Genomic DNA, 27,240 nt, shown 5'->3' on the forward strand with positions numbered 1-27,240 from the left:
CAGGTCATTACAATAAAAAGGCAGTGGGGAAACAGCTGGCTTGCACACTACCCAGCTCGCCAGTCTGGAAAAAGACAACTGTGCATTTTGGCCGCAGCACTAATGGACCACATTCAGGCAGCAGCTGATGCAACTAATCATGACTGAGACATATTCAGTGACTGTCCAGATAACTTAGACAGTTAACGATTGCAAAAATAGTCTGCAACATTGACGACAGTATCACTGATGCATACGTGGAACAACAGGAAGCCATGTTACACATTTTTCTTGGGCATTAATACCAATAAAATCCAAGCCATATTACTTGTACTATTATAATTACTAATAGGAGTAAGGAAGAATTTCTATCACTATACCTGACCACCATTATGAGAAAACAAATGGACACGAATTTGGAAAGTCATACTCAGATAGCATGGCGTGGAAAACTGTACAAAAATTTGTGTAGTTGAAAGTGCTCAGAATACTACTGGTGCCACCAAACAGACAAACTCATGCCCTCCTCTTTGTGAATAACAACACTGCTGAGCTTACCAGTCACCAACTGCACTGCAAAACATGTGATACCATTCTGGGATCATGTAAGTTTTCCTTGTTGCACTCCCAAAATTATGCTATAGAATGTCTGAAAGTAGCAATGTCTGGCAAAACAGAGTTTTTCCAAAGAGCAGGTCTACATTAGTTATATTCTGTAGCAAACCAAAAAGTTGTATCTTTATTTGTTACACACAAGGTCAAAAAGTGGCATACAGTGAATAGAGCTACATGGTCAGGGGTTGTTAATGGTACCTGCCTCTCAATGGCACAATGCTTCTGCTATTTAGTGAGTGGTCTCCTTTATTCTTAAGGTTCAATTCTCTTTTCTATTCTTCCTTAAATTATCCTGCTCAGCAGCTTGGATGCATTAGCTGTCAAGCTGATTCTGTGTTAGTTCTCACATTTATCTGCCCTTGCTGTCTTCAGTACAGTGTGTATGACACTTTTCCAAAACTCCAGTTACATGTCTCCTGTCTTATAGAATATACACACTAAAAGGAGTACCCATTTGGTTGCCATTTCACCCCAATGATTTTAAAAATTCTGTAGGAATGTTGTACACCTTCTCTGCTTTGTTTGATTGCAAAAGTCCCCTAAAGCTCTGCCAAACTTCTACTCAAATACTTTGTTCCTATGACCTCCAAAATTTATTTTGCCTTTTCTATATGCTGAATCTGTGTATCTGATGAATATTTTCTTCTTGATTCCTTTGCATTTTTCCTGTATCCACTTTGCTTTAGCCCTTGAACTGCCAACTCATTTCATTTCTGAGGGACTTACATATCTGTATTCCTTTCATCTCTTGAACATTTTAGTATTTCCTTGTTTTGACAATCAATTGACATATTTCATCTCTTGCCCATGATTTCTTCACCTTTCTTACACCTGTATTTGATGGCCCAATGTCTGTGATCACTCTTTTTATAGACATGCACACGCACCCAAGGTGCCTACTGTGGTATTCAGTATTGCAATACCAACAGGCTCCACCTGTTCCAACATGCATCATCATTCATCAGTATTTCAGTACCCACCCCCTTGTGTGTTGATTCTTTGTGATGATTGTCTTAAACTTCAGCCTACTCTTCATCATTGCTAAATTGTGATCTGAGCCTATATCTGCTCCTGGGAATGCCTTACAATCCAATATCTGATTTCAGAATCTCTATCACACAATGAAATAATCCAGCCTGTATCTTTCACTGCCTTCTAGTCTTTCTCAAGTGGAATCCTTTGTGATTTTTGAACAGTGTACTTGCTGTTACTAGCTGAAACTGATTGCAGGTCTCAAAGATAATTTTTTCCTATCTCATTTGTATTATTGAGCTCATTTTCTCCTATATATCTCTCTTCTGTTGCATTTCTCACTTTTGTTTTCCAAGTATCATGATTTTTATCTCCCTTTGCATAGTTAGTTATCCTCAAGACTTCTTTAATCTCAGTACCTTCTGCCCATGATCTCAGCCTACATCTACTCCTTGGAATGCCTTAGAATCCAGTATCTGATTTCAGAATCTCTGGCATGAACACTAGAGCTGTAGTTGATGTTGTTGTGTAGGGGTACACTGGATACCCCCCCCCCCCCCCCCCCCCAGAGGGTTCAGGACAGTCAAGTGGAGAGGTGGTGGTGAGGACCTGTATCACACCCATTGTGTCACGAGACAACATAAAAATAAATATCAATTTATTGTTGAGAGTTTTACAGTGACTCAGTCTCAGGAGGGTGCCGCATGGCGCATCAGCACCAGTCATGGAATCTGTGGTTCCAGCCCTTGGTGTTGCCTTTAGTCAGTTCTGTGGCTTTGTGCAGGGTGGAGTGGTGGACAGTGTGTCCCCACAATCTAGTGTGACTGTGGACGTCTGGCGAAGCCTCATCACTCTCATAGAGTGTAGCTGCACTTAGGTTTGCCTCCAGAAAGTGCCATAACCCTGATAACAGTTCTCATGATGGTGAGTAGGTAAGGTGCTACAGGCACTAAAAAGGAGTGGTGGCACCAGGTGCCCTGCTCCCAAGATGAACAGCTTACAGCTGGACAGATAAGTTCTTCATCCACAGAAGTAGACTCGATGATAGCTGGCAATGTTTTATGTCAACAGGTGGCCTTGCAACAAATGGAGCTGGCCTTCCATCAGTATCTGTGATGCAGATGGAAAGACCAGACTCTGTGCCTTGAGAGCAAGGAAGGGGAAGGATATAAGGTGGTTTTTGACAGGATTTCCCTGTAAGGCTGAATGAATGTGTTCCAGTTTTCTGAGCCTGTTAGCATTCACTGCTGAACTAATGTTACAGTTCAGAGCATTCTTTTATGCAAGGTTTGCAGCCTGAAAAGCATTCTTGTATAGTCTTTAGGTGTAGTTACTATTCACAGCCCCATTAACGGAATATTGTTATGCCTCCTTTGCAAAGAAGTTACGGTGTGGATTCAGGTGTTCCTGATGCTCTCTCTTGCACAGTCTGTGGCAATGTGCTCCTTCCTTGTTTGTGTTCCAGCACCATCAAGTGTTTACACTTGTTATGCAGCCACTGCATATCGGGTAGTTCATTCCAAGCAGCTCAAAAATTTTATTCTTTGCTCTAATACTATTTAGCTGTGCAACTGTTGATTTGGTTTTGATTCTGATGAGAATAATCTTATCACTTCACTGTTAATAGTAACTCACTCTTCACCTCATCTTCCTATTCAGTACTAATCCTATTCTAGTTAGATCGTTTTCTATTCTTATTTGTAATGCTGTACATTTGTCACACAAGATATCTTTATTCTCTTTCCATTTAACTTCAATGTGACCACTGTTACATATAGATTCAGCCTTTGCTTTTCCCTTTTCAGATTTTCTAGTTTTCCTATCGTAACCACATTTCCCATATTCCAAGATCCAACTCTTACAATATCATCATTTCATTCATTTTTCAGTCTGTTATTTATTTAATTACAATTTCTGAGCATCAAGCCAGCACAATGATGGCTTATGCAAATGTCGGACATAACAATATGACAGAAATTGTGTTACGTATTTCAGATGTTGCATCTTACATCTATGTTATACATTTATTACTTTGCGCCTTGTTACTGTTTCATATCACAAGCTATGTCTTAGATTTCACTGAATGAATATAAATATTTTCCTCATGGCTACCTCTTATGGAGATCCAAACGGGGGACTAATCCAGAATATTTTGTCAAGGGAAAGATCACCACAATTACAGGCCACATTTCCTTTGGGTAAATATTACTATGTCTTTAACACATGGGTTTCCATTGCTTTCTGCATCCTTATATCATTGATCACTGCAAATTCATCTGCCTTTTATGAAAGTTTCCCATCCCAAAGCCAGAGCATGGCCTGAACAGTTGTCCATTCCTCTGTACCATTCCGACAAGGCCATTGGCAGAATAAGGTCAACTTGACTCCTTATACCAGAAATCTTCAGCCACTATAGCTGATGACTTTTATTCTATATCAAACTAGTGGCTGGGATCAAACACAGGTCCCAGGACTTTCAGAATACCATTCAAAGATAATATCCCTAGACCATGATAGCACACTATGATCAAGAGTACAGTAACTGAAATATACCAGTGTGCAAAACGTAAGGACAAACATAATTTTCACTCTATGTGCCATTTTGCAATAACATAGCTCAATGAAACTTGGAACATCAATGGAAAGAAATGCTACAGTATAGTACAAAAGGTAACTGAAAGAAACACAATGAGAATTCAGAAATGGCATTTTCATTCAAATATAATAATTACACTAAAGTCACCTTAATTTATGACAGTCTCCTGAACATTAAAAAAGGTGGACATCATTCTTAATATGATGTGTGATCACCACCAACAACACTGGATGCTCTGAATGTGCTCCCATGCTAGCCACAAGGTTGATAAGGAGCTCTTGTGATAGGGCATTCCATTCCTCCAAAAAGCATTCGATTCAGAACCCCACTGCAAACTGTTAACAAAGGTACATGTATATGGAATAGGCTCCCAGATATGTGACTGGCTCAAAGACTTCTTAAGTAATAGAGCTCAGTATGTTGTTCTCAATGGTGAGTGTTTATTGGAGACAGGGGTAACATTAGGAGTGCCCCAGGGAGGTGTGATAGAACCGTTGCTATTTTCTATATGCATAAATGATCTGGCAAACAGGGTGGACAGTAATCTGTGGATGTTTACTGATGATGCTCTAATGTATCTGAAGGTTAAAGATAAGTACCTATATGTTGATACAAGATGGCTGGCCTAGACTAAATTTCTAGTTGGTGTGATGAATGGCAGCTCACTCTTACTGTATAAAAATATAAGTTACTGTGGTTGAGTAGGAAAAACAAACCTGTAATGTTCGGATACAGCATTACTAGTATCCTGCATGACAGTCATGTATTTTAAATATGTGGGCGTAGCATTGCGAAGCGATATGAAAAGGAAAGAGCATGCGAGGATTGTGGTAGGGAAGGCAAATGGTCGACTTTGGTTTATTGGGAAATTTTAGGAAAGCGTAGTTCAGTTGTAAAGGAGACTGCATTAAGGACACTGGTATGACCCATTCTTGAGAACTGTTTGAGTGTTTGGGATTTTCACCATGTCGGATAGAAAGAAGACATCAAACTAATGTTACCAATAGGTTTGATCAGCATGTAAGTGTTACAGATAAGCTTCAGGAGCTCAAATGGGAACCCATGGAGGGAAGAAGACACTCATTTCAAAGAACACTACTAAGAAAGTTTAGAGAATTGGCATTTGAAGCTGACTGCTGAGCAATCTTACTGCCACCAACATAAATTTTGCATAGCGACCATGACAATAAGATATGAGAAATCACGGTTCATATGGAGGCATATAGATAGTGTTTTTTCCTTGCTCTATCTGCGAGTAGAAGAGGAAAGGAAACGACTAGTTGTGGTACAATGTACCCCCCACCATGCACCGTGTAGTGGCTTGTGGAGTATGTATGTAGATGCAGATGTAGATGTAGAGATATTGCTCCTCATATCAGAGATCATAGGATTCAGTAGTAAAAAGAATTTCTTTGCTGTAAATAAAGTAAATTACAAAGATGGTATATCATTAGAGATGCAGCACAAACTCAAACTAGAAAAGGTTGTGACAGGCAATTAACGATTGCTTTTGAAAGGGAACATGCTGGCACTTGCATGGAGTGTGTAAGGAGTGATGAGAGATACACCAAATGAAAGACATTATTTCAAGAAAATGTGCTGCATTAAAACTGATAGCACAGTTTCTTTTGCATAGTGACTGATTAATGTTTTACATGATGACTAGTTTAATGATAAGAAAGTCACACCAAGATTATCTGAAATATGTAATAGAGTTCTATGCAATGAGTTTGAGGTGAACTAAAGACGATTTAAGCCAAAAATGTGTTGGAATTTGGACTCTTCACTCTTGTGTCTCAATCAAAAACTAATGTGTGAGATCAGCTCACTTGCTTAGTGCCTTGACCTACTATTTCTCCTTTAAGATCAAGAAAAATACCAATGGCTAAAGCATTCAGTCTCTGAAGATTCTGTTATGAGAGGTTACATAAGACAGCAAACAAATTTTGGTGTAGCTAAATGAGATTGAAAAATGAAGTGGTAATTATTTGAGATCAAGTAGAAATTTGGACAGTCAATACTTATATGCCATTAGTAATTAAATATTCCTTATCAAATAAAAACAAAAGAATTTTTGTAGAAAAAGTATGAGAATGAATAGTTTCTGAGGAATTGAAATCGGCGGCTAAAAGGAACCATAAACTTTATTGTCAAGGACCTAAACTATTTTTATGAATTAAGTAATCATTAAGTTCTATTCTTCCTAACAAATGTCAAATTAAGCTTAAGAGAGACTTATGTACACAATAATGAGAATATATTTTAATCACTAATAGTGCTTACTAATTTTAAGGAAAACTTTTTCAATATTTTTCTCAGTATATTGGCATTATAAATCACATGGGGTAACTTTCACATAAAAATAAAAAAAATCATGTATTAAAGGGTTTGTACCTCTCTGCTGGTTTGTTACAGTTATCAAGTCCTTCTTGGCACTCATCAATGTCAACACAGTTCTGAGGGTTTTCTGCATCAGTTCTGTAGCCTTCAGTACAGGAAGGATTGCACCAGAATCCTCCTAATGTGTTTACACATCGTTCTCCAGGGCTGCATGTATGTTTACCCATTACACATTCATCAATATCTGCCAACAATGGAGTATTTTTATATTTTTCATTGTTAAATAAATAATTCTCTTCCTACATAACTGCTTGAAACAATTGTACTTGTCAGCTAACTGGTATACATGCATGAGCTTTTGAGACAGAGAGCATTGGAGATGAGCACCCTTGTGACATCAATGTGAATGGGAAAGTAGACATATCATGAAAATTAGATATTGCCAGTCCTTGTACTAGCCATCAGAATTGACATTCCCAGAAGCATTAGTCTGAAATTTCCTGGCATATGAAAACTGTGTGCTGGGCTCTGATTCGAACCTTCAAACTTTGCCTTTCACATAAACACTGTCTATAACCCTGCATGCCAAGAATGTATTACCAAAAAATACTAGAGGCAGAGGAGTGAACTTCATGCCAAAGATGAACTGAACACTTTTAGAATGGTTTTAGCAACAGCAGCAAAGCTTCTGACTTATTGGAAAGAAATTCAATTCCACCCGCCTATCTGAATGTGGGAGCTAACATCTGACATAGCTAGCAACAATTAATTCAGTATACCACAAGTTTCTCAAGTGAGAATTTAAAAAAAGATCTTCCTGAAAAGCAATTTTACTTAACAAACAAGTGCAAAATGTATTAGTGGAAACTGAAACTTAACAGCTCATTCTTCATATTATTCCATGAACTAATTTAGCTTATCTTTTACACAACACTGAAGCTAATTCAGGTTGCTGAAGTAACTAATATATCATCAGGTAGGACCAATATAGGTAATTTCACCTTTTGAACATTGAAATGTAATTTTCAATAACATCATGTCAAATAAGTCATTGATATTACATCCATCCATCACTAGGAACATATATAATCAATTTCCTTGGTTACAGTAGAACCGTTCAGTTATGAACAATAAAATAATGAAAGATACTGCAAAAATACTGTTTTTGTAATGTCTGAAACCTGTAACAACTCTGATTAAGATGTTGTCCACTTACTATGCAACTGCTAATCATAACAGCATCTAATTACTTAGTAATTACTGAAACTCACAAAATGAAATCTTATTGACAATATGAACAAAGTGGTTATTTGGACTACAGTAATACTTATTCAAATTCTGCTCACACAAAAAATAATTTACGCATATTTGAAACCAGAAACATGTTAGGAAGATTTGGGATGGAGTAGTTTCTGTGTAATTAACAAAACTGTAGTTTTTCAGGCTTTTCTGATGAATCTGTTGCAAACACACTTCTCAGGTTTTCCACTGGATTGTATTGTGTAAATCCCATAACATTCCATCGATACATCTGCTTGATATCTTCAGGTGATGTTAGTTTCTGCTTTCACTGCTGGAAGAAGCAACTGACGATAATCGCGTGGTGGCATCAATATTTATCTAGCCAGGAGCAGGCAATATGCATGCACAGAAAATACTCACTGTTGGAGGAGAGTAATGCTCCTAGTGCCTCCTGCTGGGAGCCGCAGGAAGGCCTCCTTTGCATGCACTGTGGGCAACAACTGTGCTGCCAGCCACTCCTATGGTTAAAAGCTGAATTAAATCTCAGCAGCACATTGCGTCGACTCACAAATTGGAAGTTCTTGTTTTCCCTGTTTTGATTTAATGGCAACCAGTGCTGGATATTAGGCAGTGCTCAAGTGAAAACCTGCATCCCTGTTGATAAGACTATCCACTGTATGGATGTGTATGGCCTCCTTAACAACAAAGTCCCAGAAATATGATACTGGAGATAAAATTCCAGTCTTTTCATAAAACAAGCAATGCCCCATGTCCAGGCAATGTTCTGCCACTGCCAATTTATCATGCCGCCGCAGACATGTATGACAATGGTGTTTGACACAAAGTTCGTGGACAGTTTGGAATGTCTGCCCAATATAAGATTTTCCATATTGGCATGGGATCTTATACATACTACATTTCCTAAGGCCAAGGTCATCTTTGACTAAGGGCAATAAATTCCTCAGTTTTGTTGCTGGCTGAAAAACACACTTAATGTCATGCCTTTTGAGCATTCTTTCTATTCTTGAATACATGCCACCAATACAGGACAACAATACAGTTGCAATGGGTGCCTTCACATTTTCATGGACATCCCTGATTTGAATTTGCTTAGAATGGAATGCTTGGCATATCAGAGTAGTCATTCTGTTGGAATACCATTCTTAGCTGTTGTAGCTCACCAGGTAGACCATCGGCATATCTGACCACATGTGCTCTATGCACCAAAGAGTGTACGACACTACTGCGTTGTCCAGGATGATGACAGCTTGTGGCCTGCAAGTGTGACCACCATATCCAAAATTCAGAGGACTTCATTGGATGCCTGAAGACACTTAAGCTACAACCATCAAATCTTTTGTTTGGCTTTGAAGCTGTATCTTTATTTACAAAAGTACCTCTGCAGGACTCATTAGAGTTTATCAGCAGCAAGTTTGAGAAAGACGTTGTGGAACTGTCTAAACATGTGCTTACATCAACTTATTTCTTATTCAGTGACCAGTATTTTGAGCAAGTGGATGGTCTCACCATGGGAAGACCTCTGTCTCCCACGGTGGCCAACTATGTTTTGGAAGACTTTGACGGAAAAGCACTGCAGTCGGCAAGTCTCAACTTTCCTGCTTCTAGCAGTTTGTACATGATACATTTGTGATATGGTCCCATGGAATAGACACATAACCTGTGTTTCTCTGGCATTTTAACTCGCTCCATCTGAATATATAGTTCACAAAGGAAGTGAAAAAATACAACATTTTATCATTCCTGGATCTTATGATCAGAAGAAAAGTTAATGGTACGCTGGGACATGGTGTCCACTGCAAACCAGTCCACAGGCTACAAGTTGTCATCTTTCGGTTGGCTTTGAAGCTGTATCTTTATTTACAAAAGTACCTCTGCAGGACTCATTAGAGTTTATCAGCAGCCAGTTTGAGAAAGACGTTGTGGAACTGCCTAATGTGGACACTCTTTGGTACATAGAGCACATGTAGTCTCAGATGCAGACAGTCTACCTGGTAAGCTGCAACACCTAATTACAGTATTCCAGCAGAATGGCTATTCCAATAGACAGATACGCCATGCATTTTGTTCTAAGTGAATTCAAAATAGGGATGTAGATGAAGGTGTGGAGGCACCCACTGGAATGCCGTTCTTGCCCTTCGTTGGCAACATGTCTTCAAGAATAGAAAGAACCTTCAAAAGGCATGACATTAAGTGTGTTTTTTGACCACCAGCAAAATGAAGGAATTTACTGTGCTCAGTCAAAGATGACCTTGGGCTTAGGAAATGTGACATGTATCAGACCCCATGCCAATGTGGAAAATCTTATACTGGGCAGACATGTTGAAGCACACAAGAATGTCAAGTTGAACACAATCGTTACATACAACTGGGGCAACCTGATAAATCAACAGTGATGCAGCATTGCCTGGACACAGGGCATTGCATATTTTATGAAAAGATGTAATTTTTATCCCCAGCATCATCTTCCTGGGAATGTTTTGTTAAGGGGCCCATTCATATCTGTACAGCAGACAATCTTATCAACAGGGCTGTGTGTTTTCAATTACACACCACCTGAATTCCAGCACTGGCTGCCATTAAATCTAAACAGGGAAATAAAGGACTTCTGAATCATCTCTTGACGCAATGCACTGCTGAGGTTTAATTCAGCTTTTAATCTGTGGAGTGTCCAGCAGCAAAGTTATTTAACTGCAGCTCCCAGTAGGGGGCACTATGAGTGCTGCTTTCCTCGAACTGTGGGCATCTTCCCACACATGCATATTGCCTACTCCTGGTCTGATAAATTTCAGTGCCGCCGTGCACTTATCATTGGTCGAGTCTTGCAGCAGTGGCAGCAGCAACTACCATTACCTGAAGATGCTGAACAGTTGTATCGATGAAATATTGTGTGGTTTACACAGTATGAACTGGCAGCAAACTGAGAAGTGTATTTGCAACAAAAATGTAATCTGCATTGTTTGTTCAAAGTATCTCAATGATGTTTCCTAAAAACAGAAGAACTGTGGTTGAGTTTGTATCACATTTCATGAATTTCATTTGTAACTACCGGATGATATTATTTTTTGTAACTATAGATAATTTATGCAATTGTAATTGTAACTGGCAGTTTGCTGTATGTAACAAGGTACTGATTTTTATGAAAGGTATACAAAGAGTGTAAGTGGGGGAGTAGAGTGGGGGCGGGGGGGGGGGGGGGGGGGTAGGCTGATGCAACATTTCAGTGAGGACTCTGTGACATAATAAATAGTACACCTGGAACAACAACAACTGTCTTTAGGCAATTATTGAGAATCATGCATTTCTCCGGCCTGTTTTCACTTAACAAATGTCCAGGAGACTGCACCTGCAATAGAGCATCAAGAACAAGAATAGTTGATGACATTAATTATTAGTCTGATGATACTGAGTTAAACCCACCAAATTACAAGAAAAGGTTCCGTTAACATTACAAAAAGATGATTAACATTCAGTTTATTTTCATTCTTTGACAACCTTTCTTTTATCCCCAGTGCTGTTTCCATTAGACCACAAAATTTAAGAATTATCTTTAATGTAACTAGTTTTGTGATTTGTTAATTATTGCTTATATCCAGGCAATATGAATTCCTATTAGTATTATGTTACAGAGAATCAGATTACAGCAATGAAAATCTGAATCATGAAATGTGGAAGAAAATCATATAAATGTCCAACTCTCGAAAACACAACTGTGGAAGACCTTCAACATATTCTATGTCAACCAAAATCAGACATCATTCTGCACACCTTCAATATTGACAAAAATCAGGTGTTGTAGTTCACTGCTTGCACTTATTTCTAAATTAATAGGAAATTAGAATTAAAGCTCTAAACAACTGTTTTATACAATTATTCATGCTGATAATATTTTATGTAAATTAATTAATAATATCCTAGACAGTTCTACAGTTTATGTCAGGTGAACTTATTTTTTTATTATGTCCAGTTCAGGAAGTACTCATAAGCAATGGCATCATGTTATAGTGTGACTTTACCCAGGCAATCTTGGAGTATTATAGTTGGTAATAAAGCCACAAATTAATCATATATTGTGATACATTATCTGTTCCTATTATATTTCATAGCTTTGGCAATTCATATTTTTTTGATGTTGATTAATATTCATGACTGGAAACCTTCAATTTTTCTGTCATGCTGTTTACTGTCTTTTATTTTAAAAATCTTTCAAAACCATCAGATTATTCAAACTTAAGAGAATGTAATTGTAGCTCAATGCATTTATTGAGGTGAATCACAGTCTGTAAACTGTCAATATAAATCTATCTTTGATGCATGTTTACGTTGCTGCAAGCTGTAGTAGAAAGTCAGCGTTGTGCTGTGGAAGAAAGTAGCTGAAATGTAACCTGTCTCCATAGCACCCAAGTGGGATATATTGTTAATGTATCAAGAAATGTGGAAAAGTTATTTTGTGATTACTCAAAAGTGAAGAACAGAAAGGGAAGTTATTTTAATCTGGTGTTACATTTTCAAGAAGTAACATTTAATACCTGTTTATGTTATTTTAAGGGCACAGCTAATCAACATTATTGGTGACTTCATTTACAGAAAAAGATTAACATATTGTCATTAAACATTTACAAGACCCAGGTAATCTGTTGGCAAAATCATATACAATTAAATTACAGAACAACAGGTTGCTACAACAAAAACTACAACAACAACAACAGTACCATCAGCAACTGAAGCATCAGACAAAAATATGAGTATTGTTATAATTATGAAAAAGCCATAATAAACAGTGTTAACAAAAACTTATCTAGGTTCCTTGTCCTTTTTTTAACAGTGTGGCCTTGCAGCACTGATGCTAAGTACAGGATTTAAGTTAACATCTTTCAGTTTCAGTATACTGTATAACAACGTCAACAATCATGACAATAACAGAGAATATTAAGTGTGTGTGGGGGGGCAGGTGGTGATGGGGAGAGGGATCAGCCAAATCAATACAATGTGAGTGTAAAATTATATGATTCAGAAATAGATAAGAAGCCAGAACAGGAGGACATATTCTCAGTACTTTTGGCAACAATGGGAGAGATGCAATCATTAATGAAAACAAACAGTGATAAGGACAACTTTATATTAGAAAGTGTAGAATCTGCTATAAAAGCAAACAGTGGATCATGAAGTGGAATGGAAATCAACAGTGATAAAGTCAATTCCAAATTAGAAAATATGGTCTCAAGAACAGGAGGGCTAGAAAAACTCATGAAAACTAACAGTGAACAGGTTAACTCCAAGTTAGAAAAACAATAAATTCCAGTTACAACTGTTTGAGAGAAACAATTAGAAATAAAAGACAGAAATAAAACCTGCATTAGGTAATATTCTAAAAGAAACTTCTGTTAAGGTCAAACCTGTGGTCAGAGAAGAACACACAATTGAAACAGACAGTAATATTCCTGTTGTAAATAAAACAGTGTAGAATCAACTTTACTATTCGTGAACTTGCCCATTATAAAACTTAATCAAATTTCAGACAGTACAATTGTGTCAGACAATAGCAATCTTATTTTACAGGAAACAAGTGTGAACACTTTACCATCTGTGAAGTTAGCTGCAATAAACTGTAACAAATCCTTAAAAAGTGCTTGCAAATTCTTTAGAAAAAGAAGTATTTTTAAGAGCAGGGTTGAATTAAAGACAGAACTATAAACAGAGAACATTTAAAGGAAAATCAACATCTGTGACCCTATGACGACCAGCTAACATGTAAACATTTCCATTGCATGTTATTGTGAAAATTATAGTTCTAAGAATGTTTTGACAAACTTAAAAGCAGGATAGTGGGAATGTGCATATGTTGGCAGTGTTACTAGTAAGAACAACTAGGGCTAATCAATACACCAGTACCAAAATCTGAAGCAAATGGAAAAATGTTTCATAAAACATCTTTTACTGTCATTATGTCTCCTTATATTTTGTATAAGCAGTTATGTATTAAGTGGACAATGTCATAAGCTCATACGTTGATGTCACAGTGGTGACACCAACTTTATTACAGTACAATAATTAAGAAATTGAGAAAAGCCATGAATGTTGTAGGTGGTTATTATGTAGTCACTGTTCATACTTATGCCAGAGAATGAAATCTAAATTTGCTGCAGAGAAATTTGCCATGTATGATGTAACTGGAACAATCCATATGGTGAGATAAAAATCTGGATACGCCTCTATAAAAGTCGAACAGTGGAAGGAATCATAATGGGCTCTGGTATGGGGTGTCTGTAAATGGGAGCGCAACTTATAAGATCTATGGCAACAGTGTTGGTCATTTTGAAGTCCACCATATTGGATTTTGGTTATGTGTTTCATATGCAAAAGGGATCGTGTGGCACATAGTTTTGAACTGCCTCTTTCTCAGGAATACACATATGAAATCTGTTTTAAAATATCTTCAATTGTGTAGGAGTTATGACCTGTTAAAGTTCAGGATACTTGTCAGAGTTGGCATTGCAGCATATGCTCAATATGACCTCCATTGTGCTGGACACACAGCTGGCAGGTCCTGCTGCACATGTCACAGGATCTGTGGGTAAACAGGAGACACACGCATCCTCAATACACCAGCAAAGATGGGCTACATTATTGATTTTTAACTTATACACAATTGATTTCAAATATTCCCACAGATGAAAGTCAAGAGGTGCAAGATCAGGGGACCACGGTGGCCATTCAATAAGACCCCTCCTACCTATCCAGTGATGTCCAAACTGTTCATCCAGAAATTTTCTGACTTCAGTAGCAACCATCTTGTTGGAAGAAGGTTGAGAAATCACCCTGTGGATTCAACAGCACTGAAAGCACCCAATCATGTAGCATGTTAAGATATCTGTCCCCATTCAAGACTCCATGAATAAACAACAGACACAAAATTTCCACACCAAACCATCACTTTTTCAACACCATACAGGGATCCAACCCCAAGGGGTTTGCAGCTGACCAGTGATGATGATTCTGATTGTTTACTTCTTGCACATAAAAATTATCTTCATCAGTGAACAACACCTGTTGTTGAAGAGCCCATTCTACAAATTGCTTCCGATGATCAGGATCATCTGTGCAACTGTAACTTGTACAGGTGCCACTGAAGTGTGTGCAACACATGCTGGATTGAATGCTGACTGGACATTGCTGTTAACCACCGCTTACTGCAATGTGGACCTTTCACAAATGATGCAACAATCACTGCAGCAGTCTGCTCATCAGTGGCTGTTCCTGGATGTCCATTGTGTGACTTGTCCACCACAGAACCTGTTGCCCGAAATTTATCCAATAACTTGGATACTGTCATATGCACATTGTCATTACTTTCAGGATGCCGGGCACTGGAGTTAGCAGCAATCACTCTGGTACTATGTCCACCACTCATTAACCCAATCTCAATGCGTTTCTGCTGTGTAAGTACCACTGTGGATCATCCTAACAATGGACAGATTTGATCACTATGTAATTTCAAACTTTAACAGGTCACTACACAAATAAAGTTACCTTAAAACAGATTTCATATGTGGATACCTGAGAAAGAGTTATTCAAAATGATGCACCACATGACATTCTTAGGGTTTGTAACACACCACCCAAATCCAAGATAGTGGATTTCACGATTGCCACTGCTGCCGCCATAGCTCCTGTAAGTTGCAGCCTCACCTGCAGGCACTCCATACCAAACATCATTATGATTCCTCCCACCATTCAACTTGTGTAGGGGTGTATCCAGACACCCTGTATATGATTTATCCAACTACTATATACTAATAACCTCATTTCAAGATCACGAACTTTTTCATTGTAATCGAAATAGCTATGCCTTATTAGTACAATTAAATACGGGAGTCAGACTGAAAATAAACTTAACTGTCAATATGAGAATAGTCAGCAATTATTTTTGCAATGCAGGGAAGAGTAATAACATGACATAAAAATATAAGGTTAATTTTTGCAGTCTATGTCAATTGTCAAGTTTTGATATTGTTGGAAGAATAAGTTTAGCAGAAGTATTGTCAGATCCAAGGGTGTATTATGTGATGTTTGAAAACTGCAAGGTAATGTATTTCTTGAGTAAAAATATATGATGTTGTCATGTGTAAAATAAGTAAATCACATGTATAGCATTATTCATTTAGGGTGTTATAAGGATGAAGATTATGGCACTATGGAGATATTTGATGTTATGATGATTTAAGTAAAAGGTTGTTTGATACTAATGATAAGATGCTGTGTGTAGTTATGAAAGATGACATGGTGAAATTAATGTTGCTGTAGCAGTTAAGTTTCTGAAGCACTTGTTGATGGTCGAACATATCTGTGGTATGTTCATCTAGATTAGAAACATTACAGAATTGACAAAGGAATTATCTGAATGAAGCAACTAAAGTGAAAACATGAAGTGATGATCACAAGAATATAGCTTACTATACAAAGTTGACAACAAAATATACATCTAGTAAACTGTCTGACTTAGTACTTGCAAAATTGAGATTAAGTGAGAATATGAAACAGTTTCTTCCTGTGAGACCAACTTAAAATAATTTCTAGTTTAGAATTAAATACTCTGCAATTCTGTACAATATTTTCATTTGACATAGGTTAGACATTGAGACTAACTACTTACAATTTGAGACTTAGAGTGAGTAACTATCTTACTGCTGAGAATCATTGCAGATTCTGCTTTACTGTTTTTTTGTTTTTCTTTCCCTGTCTCCCCCCCCCCCCCCCCCCCCTCCTCCCCCGGAGCTCCTAACTTAGTTGTTAATAGTCAGGATGGAAAGGATTGGAGAAAGTTTCTTTGATTATGTCACACCCTCTTCTGATTATACCTCTTTGATTATACCACATCCTCTTCTGATAAAACTGTATGGTAATATGCATAAGACTGGGGAGGGAGGTAGAATTTATAAAAAAAGAGCTTGGTACCTTATTATATGATGCATGTCCTTTAGGCAATGAAATATACATTTGCTTTGTCTTGAAATTAGATTTACGATTACTTGCTGTATTTATAACCTATGCATATATGATGGGAAGATATCAACAAGTTTTTTTATTATGCAATGGTGTTTAATTTTAGTTGTTGTTGTTGTGGTCTTCAGTCCTGAGACTGGTTTGATGCAGCTCTCCATGCTACTCTATCCTGTGCAAGCTTTTTCATCTCCCAGTACCTACTGCAACCTACATCCTTCTGAATCTGCTTAGTGTATTCATCTCTTGGTCTCCCTCTACGATTTTTACCCTCCACGCTGCCCTCCAATACTAAATTGGTGATCCCTTGATGCCTCAGAACATGTCCTACCAACCGATCCCTTCTTCTGGTCAAGTTGTGCCACAAACTTCTTTTCTCCCCAATCCTATTCAATACTTCCTCATTAGTTATGTGATCTACCCATCTAATCTTCAGCATTCTTCTGTAGCACCACATTTCGAAAGCTTCTATTCTCTTCTTGTCCAAACTATTTATCGTCCATGTTTCACTTCCATACATGGCTACACTCCATACAAATACTTTCAGAAATGACTTCCTGACACTTAAATCAATACTGGATGTTAACAAATTTCTCTTCTTCAGAAACGCTTTCCTTGCCATTGCCAGCCTACATTTTATATCCTCTCTACTTTGACCATCATCAGTTATTTTGCTCCCCAAATAGCAAAACTCCTTTACTACTTTAAGTGCCTCATTTCCTAATCTAATTCCCTCAGCATCACCCGACTTAATTAGACTACATTCCATTATCCTTGTTTTGCTTTTGTTGATGTTCATCTTATATCCTCCTTTCAAGACACTGTCCATTCCATTCAACTGCTCTTCCAAGTCCTTTGCTGTCTCTGACAGAATTACAATGTCATCGGCGAATCTCAAAGTTTTTATTTCTTCTCCATGAATTTTAATACCTACTCCGAATTTTTCTTTTGTTTCCTTTACTGCTTGCTCAATATACAGATTGAACAACATCGGGGAGAGGCTACAACCCTGTCTTACTCCCTTCCCAACCACTGCTTCCCTTTCATGTCCCTCGACTCTTATAGCTGCCATCTGATTTCTGTACAAATTGTAAATAGCCTTTCGCTCCCTGTATTTTACCCCTGCCACCTTTAGAATTTGAAAGAGAGTATTCCAGTCAACATTGTCAAAAGCTTTCTCTAAGTCTACAAATGCTAGAAACGTAGGTTTGCCTTTCCTTAATCTTTCTTCTAAGATAAGTCGTAAGGTCAGTATTGCCTCACGTGTTCCAGTGTTTCTACGGAACCCAAATTTTTTTTTTTTTAATTTTAGTGCTTACTGGAATTCATACTTTACTTTATGCCTTTTCTCTTTTGTGATCAAACTTTCACATTTGTTATGTCATACCTTCAACAAAATGAATCTTAGAATAGATATATTTTCAGAGACTTATGTTTGACTGTACCTAGATTATGAAACTGGTATACAGACCATGACAAGTATAGCCAAAGTCATGATACAAGTAAGGAATATGTAGAATGGAACTGAGACCCAATGTGGAGTAAGATGACTGTACTTTAAATTTACAGTGGACTAAAATGAGTATTTGTGAGTGACAAAAACAATAATGTTTACTGAAAACAGTTGTAAAGGAAATGTTCTTGAAATCGATCTGAACTTAAGACCAGGGTGTGAAGTGACGTGTTGGGGAAAAGTAAGAAATAACTTTAAAATATTTTTGTAATAACTATGTAAATGTGTTACTATGTCATTATCCACACAGAAACAGTGAAATTCATAGAATTACACAATTTGATGCAGCTTTGTGCATGATATTTGTGTGTGTGTGTGTGGTGTGTAAAAGTGGGGGGGGGGTTACAATGGGTCTTTGCTCAGGCAATCATAGAGAATTGTAGTTGAATTGAATTGATGATACAGCCACAAATCAATCATATATTATGATACATCATCTATTCTCTTTACACTGAAGCACCAAAGAAACCGGTATAGGCATGTGCATTCAAATACAGAGATATATAAACAGGCAGAATACAACACTGTGGTTGGCAGTGCCTATGACAGACAATGGACAACAAGTGGCTGGCGCAGCCGTTAGATTGGTTACTGCTGCTAGAATGGCAGGTTATCAAGATTTAAGTGAGTTTGAATATGGTGTAATAGTCTGCACACGAGTAATGGGTCACAGTATCTCTGAAATAATGATGAATTGGGGATTGTCCCCTACGAACATTTCATGAGTGTGTCGTGAATATCAAGAATCTGGTAAAACATCATATCTCTGACACTGCTGTGGATGGGGAAAGATCCTGCAAGAACCAGACCAATGACGACTGAAGAGAATCGTTCAACATAACAGAAGTGCAGCCCTTCCATAAATTGCTGCAGATTTCAATGCTGGGCCATCAACAAGTGTCAGCTTGCAAACCATTCAACAAAACATCATTGATATGGGCTTTCGGAGCCAAAGGACCACTCATGTACCCCTGATGGCTGCATGACACAAAGATTTACACCTTGCCTGGGCCCATTCAACACCAACATTGGACTGCTGATGACTGGAAAAATGTTGCTTGGTTGGATAAGTCTCATTTCAAATTGAAACGAGTGGATGGACATGTACGGTATGGAGACAACCTCGTGAATCCAGGCTCCATGCCTGTCAGCAGGGGACTGTTCAAGCTGGTGGAGGCTCTGTAATGGTGTGGGGCATGTGCAGTTGGAGTGATATGGGGCCCCTGATATCTCAAGATATGACTCTGACAGGTTATATGTGTGTAAGTGTCCTTTCTGATCACCTGCATCCATTTATGTCCATTGTGCATTCCAATGGACTTGAGCAATTCCAGCAGAACAATGCGACACTCTACACATCCAGAATTGCTACAGAGTGGCTCCAGGAACACTCTTCTGAATTTAAACACTTCCGCTGGGCACCAAACTCACCAGACATGAACATTATTGAGCATTCTGAGATGCCTCGTAGCATCTTGTAGGGGCTCTACACGATATCAGGAAGTTGTACCAGTTTCTTTGGCTCTTCAGTGCATATTTCATAGCTTTGGTGATGCATATTGAGAATATTGATTAATATTCATGTTGTAACCTAGAATTTTTGTGCTGTTAATTTAATATGTGGTACGTAATTTTGAGAGCACAGATTATCAACATTAATAGTGACTTTGTTTAACCCTCAAGAAGGCATGCTGTTTTTTTATAACAAGAGCAGATGCATGGCATACTTTGTACACATGTAAAGAATAACTGTCTTTATGATACAAAAGTGTACTTGAATGAGCAAAATCACAAGTTGATCTTAGTTTCATTAAACAACAAACATACATCGCAAGTTGATCTTAGTTTCATTAAACAACAAACTTACATTATATGAGCTAAGTCACCATTTCATTAAACAGTAATCAAATAAAAATTCTTCATATCACTGTTGCCACATATAAGTGTTATCCCACAGTAATGACCCACTCAAATCACTGAACAATGCAATTGCATCAGATCCCAGTCAACCACTTATTCAGTTGCTAATTGTCTCTTAGACAGCTGTCTCATTGTACAATTGTGCTGCTAGCTTAGAATCTGAGTCATTTTCTTCCACAGATCGTAAATATTTTTCTCACCTAGCTCACTGTTTGTTTTATACTATTGCTGGCTCACTTGGACATATGACAGTAGAACTTATCAATGCATTGACAGAAGCAATAATGAAGGAATAGGTATGGGCTCACGATTGTAAACAGGTATGCCTCAGGTTAAGGAAGAAATTTAACATATTGTCATTAAACACTTATAAGACCCAGGTCCCTCATGGTGAGATACACCCTGATCAAATTACAGAATGATGAGCTAAAACAACAACAAAAACTGCAGCATTGAACAAAAAGGGGAGTATTGTTATAATTATGAAAATTCCACAAAAAAACAGAGTTAACAAAAACTGCTCTAGGTTTCTTGTCCTGCAACTAATTTAAACAATTCTAAGTCTGGTAAACTTCCTCCAACAGAATTTCATATGGACTTTATTTTGACGGATTTTAACAATATTTTGATTACAAGCAGTATTGGTTCACGTTAGAAAGTGTAAATTGGGTTGTGGAAAAGGTACAGACTGATTTCATATGAATGAAATACAAAGATTTAGATTACAAGATCAGGACATTTCTCACCACACAGATGAAGCATTGAGCACTGTGGAAAACAACATGTCACACTGAGAATTCCTGAGAACAGTTCTTCTTCTGATCCCAAATACTGAGGAGCTGGGGTAGGTGGTTATGGTTGGTGAAGCAGAACAGCATGGGCATAGGAGTATGAACACATGTATGACACTTGAAGATGCAAACTAAGGTACTGGCAGACTCATATGCTGGTGGGAGGAAGATGGCAAAAGCAAGATAAAAGGAGGAAATATGACACAATGAGACAGAAATGGCAAGGGATGAACAGCATGTTAAGTTGCAAATGAAGCAAACAGAAGGCAGAAATGTTAATCAAGATGAAACAGAGAACAAAGGGTAGGGATGGGACAGAAAAAATGCCAAGGGTGAAGACAGAACAGGAAACTAGAAAAAGGATTAAGTCAGGTGGAGGAAACGAACTGCTAGAGGTTGAATCCATAAGGATTATGAGAGCATATTTTATATGGAACCCATTTTGTTAATAATGCCTTGCTCATTTAATCAGTTTAACAACTCCATTAAAAAATCAACTCATTGATTATACTAAAAGATACACTCCTGGAAATTGAAATAAGAACACCGTGAATTCATTGTCCCAGGAAGGGGAAACTTTATTGACACATTTCTGGGGTCAGATACATCACATGATCACACTGACAGAACCACAGGCACATAGACACAGGCAACAGAGCATGCACAATGTCGGCACTAGTACAGTGTATATCCACCTTTCGCAGCAATGCAGGCTGCTATTCTCCCATGGAGACGATCGTAGAGATGCTGGATGTAGTCCTGTGGAACGGCTTGCCATGCCATTTCCACCTGGCGCCTCAGTTGGACCAGCGTTCGTGCTGGACGTGCAGACCGCGTGAGACGACGCTTCATCCAGTCCCAAACATGCTCAATGGGGGACAGATCCGGAGATCTTGCTGGCCAGGGTAGTTGAATTACACCTTCTAGAGCACGTTGGGTGGCACGGGATACATGCGGACGTGCATTGTCCTGTTGGAACAGCAAGTTCCCTTGCCGGTCTAGGAATGGTAGAACGATGGGTTCGATGACGATTTGGATGTACCGTGCACTATTCAGTGTCCGCTCGACGATCACCAGTGGTGTACGGCCAGTGTAGGAGATCGCTCCCCACACCATGATGCCGGGTGTTGGCCCTGTGTGCCTCGGTCGTATGCAGTCCTGATTGTGGCGCTCACCTGCACGGCGCCAAACACGCATACGACCATCATTGGCACCAAGGCAGAAGCGACTCTCATCGCTGAAGACGACACGTCTCCATTCGTCCCTCCATTCACGCCTGTCGCCACACCACTGGAGGCGGGCTGCACGATGTTGGGGCGTGAGCGGAAGACGGCCTAATGGTGTGCGGGACCGTAGCCCAGCTTCATGGAGACGGTTGCGAATGGTCCTCGCCGATACCCCAGGAGCAACAGTGTCCCTAATTTGCTGGGAAGTGGCGGTGCGGTCCCCTACGGCACTGCGTAGGATCCTACGGTCTTGGCGTGCATCCGTGCGTCGCTGCGGTCCGGTCCCAGGTCGACGGGCATGTGCACCTTCCGCCGACCACTGGCGACAACATCGATGTACTGTGGAGACCTCACGCCCCACGTGTTGAGCAATTCGGCGGTACGTCCACCCGGCCTCCCGCATGCCCACTATACGCCCTCGCTCAAAGTCCGTCAACTGCACATATGGTTCACGTCCACGGTGTCGCGGCATGCTACCAGTGTTAAAGACTGCGATGGAGCTCCGTATGCCACGGCAAACTGGCTGACACTGACAGCGGCGGTGCACAAATGCTGCACAGCTAGCCCCATTCGACGGCCAACACCGCGGTTCCTGGTGTGTCCGCTGTGCCGTGCGTGTGATCATTGCTTGTACAGCCCTCTCGCAGTGTCCGGAGCAAGTATGGTGGGTCTGACACACCGGTGTCAATGTGTTCTTTTTTCCATTTCCAGGAGTGTAACTGCAAAATTTCTTGTTGCTGGAGCCCCATACTTGTGATTTTTGATATATTCAAACAAAACTGACACATTCTTCATTGTTTCAGGTATTTTTACAGAGCATGATTTCAAACTGCATCTACAGCTGGTATCTCTCTTATTGATGAGTAAGAGAATCAGTTAAAATTTGCGTAAATGATAAATATATATCACACTACTATTTACCTTCACACTGACGTGTATTTGCATTTATCTGATAACCATCTGGACAGGTGGGTGGTCTGCAGACAAAGCTTCCAGGTGTATTCACGCAAATGTCTCCAGTTTCCAATGAACAGTTATGTAAGTCACTTATACACTCATTTATATCTGCAAATCATAAATATTGTTACTGTTATTTTCAACTGAAGATCTTTAAATAATGTCTTATTGAGAAAGAAAATCAACTCTTTAATTGACTCACATGATAAACTGAAGCATGATGGGGCTGGATATTGGAAAGAAAAAAATATATATTTAATTTTAATCCACTGTATATTATGGAATTACCTACATTTGTGCAAAACCGAAAATCCTTGTTTTTGAGATCTAGTTTACTGTCTCAAGATGGTCTCAATATCTATGAGGCCTTGACTGTTGAGAACTGAGGGAAAATATATCGAACACTTCTAGGGGAAAGAAGGAGATATCAACACAAAAATAATTCACAATTAAAACAGAGACTAATACACTGAGTTTTTAATGTTTAGGACAACTGATGACAATGAACAGATGGACAGCAAAAGAAATAGAAAGAGCAGTTAAAAGAGGCTGTAGTGCTTTTGGTAAATTAAATGGAGTTTGCAAAACTAAGCTTCCAATGTACAAACTTTACAGTTAGTTTTAATTACCAGTTTTTACTTATGGCAGAGAGATATGGATTTTTAATTCACCATTCAAAAGTAAGTGTTTGTCAGTGAGAAGTGCAGAGATGCATGTTGGTAGTGCTATGAGAGGTGGGAAAAACAACTTAACCAGTGAATAGACAGAAGAAGAAAATGAAATCATGACCATAATTAAAAATGAAATGGAGCTGGTCAGGAGATGTAGCCAGGTGAATGGATGGTAGATGGATAAGGGAAATAACGAAAGACCAAAGTGATGACATAATGAATGGTGGATATATGACATTATAAAACATACAGGAACAACATGGACTGTATAGAGGAATGTTGGAAACAGTCTGTAAAGCTTGTAAGGGTGTTGCAGGGAAGGTTGTGCTGAGTAATAATTGTTAAAAAACTAATACATTGTGGAATTTCTGAGTTAATTAAGACTGAAGCTAGCCAATAAGGGTATTGTGCATGCAAATTGAAGTGGCCCACTAGATACAATTAGTGTCAATTGTTCTCATAGTGTAGATGATAGCACACAAGGCTGCTCATCCTTTGGTTTTATTCAGTCCTTACTACCATCTCACAACCAAATTTTGTATTACTTTCTTGTTTGGTTTTGGGAAACCATATGAAGAATGCCATCCCTAGCGTGCCTCTTGAATTTGCATGTGCAGTGACCTGACTGGATAACTGCAATCTAACTAACTTGGAAACAGTGAAACATACCAATTTTTTTCTTAACAATTATTTCTCAGCACAATCTACCTTAAGTCACTCTTACAAGCTTTCCAGACTGTTTCTGACCACACTGTGCAGCTGAGGCTGGAATGTATAGAAAAGTATAGAGTAGGCCTTTGGTCTTTATTTAGTAGTGGAGATCAAACTGCTGTTGCTGTTGACAGTGATGATATCAAAATATTAAATCAAACAGAATTACACACATATAAATTCATTTCATTTATTTATCCAAAAATATCTGCGTACACAAGTGTGTACACGCAACACACACACACACACACACACACACACACACACACACACACACACACACACACACACTTACAAGAAGTACAGAAAATTTGATAGTAATATTGCAGTAAAGAAACAATTTCTTTGATATATCTACAAAAGAACTTGAACTACTTGCATCAGGAGATTTTGCACTGGCCAGCTTCAAGTCTTTTGCATTTCACATTTTCTAAAAATTTGCTACTGAATAGAAGCAGTGATCTAATAAAACTATCCTTAAGGATTTACTGAAAAGAGAAAATAATGAAATAATGATTATCTTGTGTGGAAGACTATTGTAAATTTGTAACAAACAATTTGTAATGGAAGTTTTAAAAGCAGATATTTTTACTGACTGGACATGAGACTTTTACTTTTGGCTCTGTATCATGCTCATGGGTATTACAAGGTTCTAGCATATTCATACAGTGGAGTGACATGATGGCGACTAGAAAAATTGGCTTGCAAGTATCTGTTGGTTGAGTATGTTAGATTGCTCTTACAGTTCTTTTCTGAGTTAAGAAAATGACAGAACTATAGTCCTTTCAAAATAACTTCAGCATTGACACTTTGGCAGGAACATGCAAGTGGCAGTGGAGGCAATTAGCATCCTTTCAGGCTGGAGCAACTGTGGTTATTATATATAACTGCTGGTGACCTGGCAAAGACCTACCACATCTACCTGATTGCATGGATGGTCCATCGAAGTTGGTTTGTGGATTGCAAGGAGCATGTTTATACATTGTTTTTCCTATGAGCTTACTAGAACATGAGAATAAGGCAGGTGCTCCATAACTTTGTACATCTGTTTTGTTTCCTTTATTATGAATAGGCACCAATTTGGCAGTTTTTAGACAGTCTGAAAATGTGCCTACCAGAAAAGATGAGTTGACTGCATCTGCACGATAAAATGTTTGTAATGTGTCGCTTTATTATGTTACTCTGGAATACTACCAATTACCGATGACATTTTCTTAAAGTTGCAGCCAACTTTCAAGTACATTTACTTCAGAAAGATAGACTGGAGAGACACAAGAGTGTGATTTGTTTTTCTGTTTGTTTGTTCTACCTCTTGAGGCATGGGCTATTAAACTGTTTGTGATATCTGCATAACAATGATGGAAAAGATATGCCATGTGTTAGGGGTCAGTAACTCTCATGTTGTCATGATTCAGATTGACATTTTAAGGGATATTTTACATTCTTCCTTCTTTATTACATTCAAAGTTGCGTGCCTTTTACTTGCTGAATCTGATATACACTTATCAGTGACCCTTTTCCTATTTTACATGGTGTATAGCTTTCCTGTATGCATGAATGTATTTCTGAATCTAACTGTTCAGATAAGGGGGCATTTTACTGTATTTTATTGCATTTGAAAAATTCTTTTTTCCCCAATTTTGATATGTTTTGTTAAGCATCCCTTTACTCTTGGACTTTTGCCTCTTATTACTTGTGTTTTAAGTGAGAAGAACTGCAAAATAATAGTTGAAAGTACTAGAGAATTTCTCAAAATTTTTATTGGTGTCTAATATTTCTGGAACTTCTTCTCATCTCTCTTTTGACAATAGGGAATACAATATTTGCATGTCATGTTACCGAATCTTCTTACTGTCACAGTTCTTTAAACATTCTGAATGGGCAGCAAGTAGCATGGAAGGAAAACAAATTAGGTTTCACAATCACTAAGACTCGAGCTTTGAAAGACTTGCACTCAAATAAGCCAAAAGACATACATATAACACTTTTTACAGAATTTATGGATTCATTAGGGAAAGTGGCACCAAATGACTATTCAAGCTGGTGTGTAGAACCTATGAGACTGGAGACATACCATCAGATTTTTTAAAACACACCAACCACACAATTCTAAAGATAGCAAGGGCAGAAAACTGACAAAATTATCATGCAATGAACACCCAGTCCCCAAGTGAAGAAAATTTCTGACCCAACCAGCAATTGAACCTGGAACACCATGATTTAGAGGCACTGATTGTTAATTGCAGACTCGGCTTTAGGAAAGATAAAGGTAACTGAGAGGTAGTTCTGACATTGTGCTTGATAATGGAAGCATGATTTAAGAAAAAGCATTAGACAATGCAAAATGGTGCAAAAGTCTGAATTTCTCAGAAAAATAGTTATAAGCTGTAGAAAAGTCTGTTAGTATACAATAAATATATGAACCCAGAAGGAGCAGTAAGAATGGAAGACCAAGAATGAAGCACTTGGATTACAAAGGGTGTAAGACAAGGATGTAGCCTTTCTCCCCTACTGTTCATTCTGTACTTCAAAAAAACAGTGGCAGAATAAAACATATGCTCAGGGGTGGGATTAAAGTTCAAGATGGAAGGATATCAATGATAAAATTCGCTCATGACACTGCTATCCTCAGTGAAAGTGAAGCAGAATTTCTGGTCACACTGAATGGAATAAAAAGTCTAACAATCAG

General features: G+C 38.4%; 1 protein-coding gene across 5 annotated transcripts in view; it reads right to left on the reverse strand.

Annotated features, from left to right (window-relative positions):
* LOC124555780 (fibulin-1-like) overlaps positions 1 to 27,240 on the reverse strand; it is a 630,166-nt gene that overhangs the window by 263,657 nt on the left and 339,269 nt on the right. For 3 of the 5 annotated variants that reach the window (XM_047129832.1, XM_047129831.1, XM_047129830.1), the window contains 2 exons: positions 23,134 to 23,277; positions 6,557 to 6,746 (listed from right to left, as the gene is read on the reverse strand). The exons of 1 other annotated variant lie outside the window; for it this stretch is intronic. In XM_047129832.1, the coding sequence (XP_046985788.1) occupies positions 6,557 to 6,746; positions 23,134 to 23,277 (334 nt within the window). The remainder of the gene's footprint in view (positions 1 to 6,556; positions 6,747 to 23,133; positions 23,278 to 27,240) is intronic. One more of the 5 variants, XM_047129833.1, reaches the window with a different exon arrangement.

Source organism: Schistocerca americana, chromosome X, assembly GCF_021461395.2.
Source record: "Schistocerca americana isolate TAMUIC-IGC-003095 chromosome X, iqSchAmer2.1, whole genome shotgun sequence".
NCBI classification, from domain to species: Eukaryota; Metazoa; Arthropoda; class Insecta; order Orthoptera; family Acrididae; genus Schistocerca; species Schistocerca americana.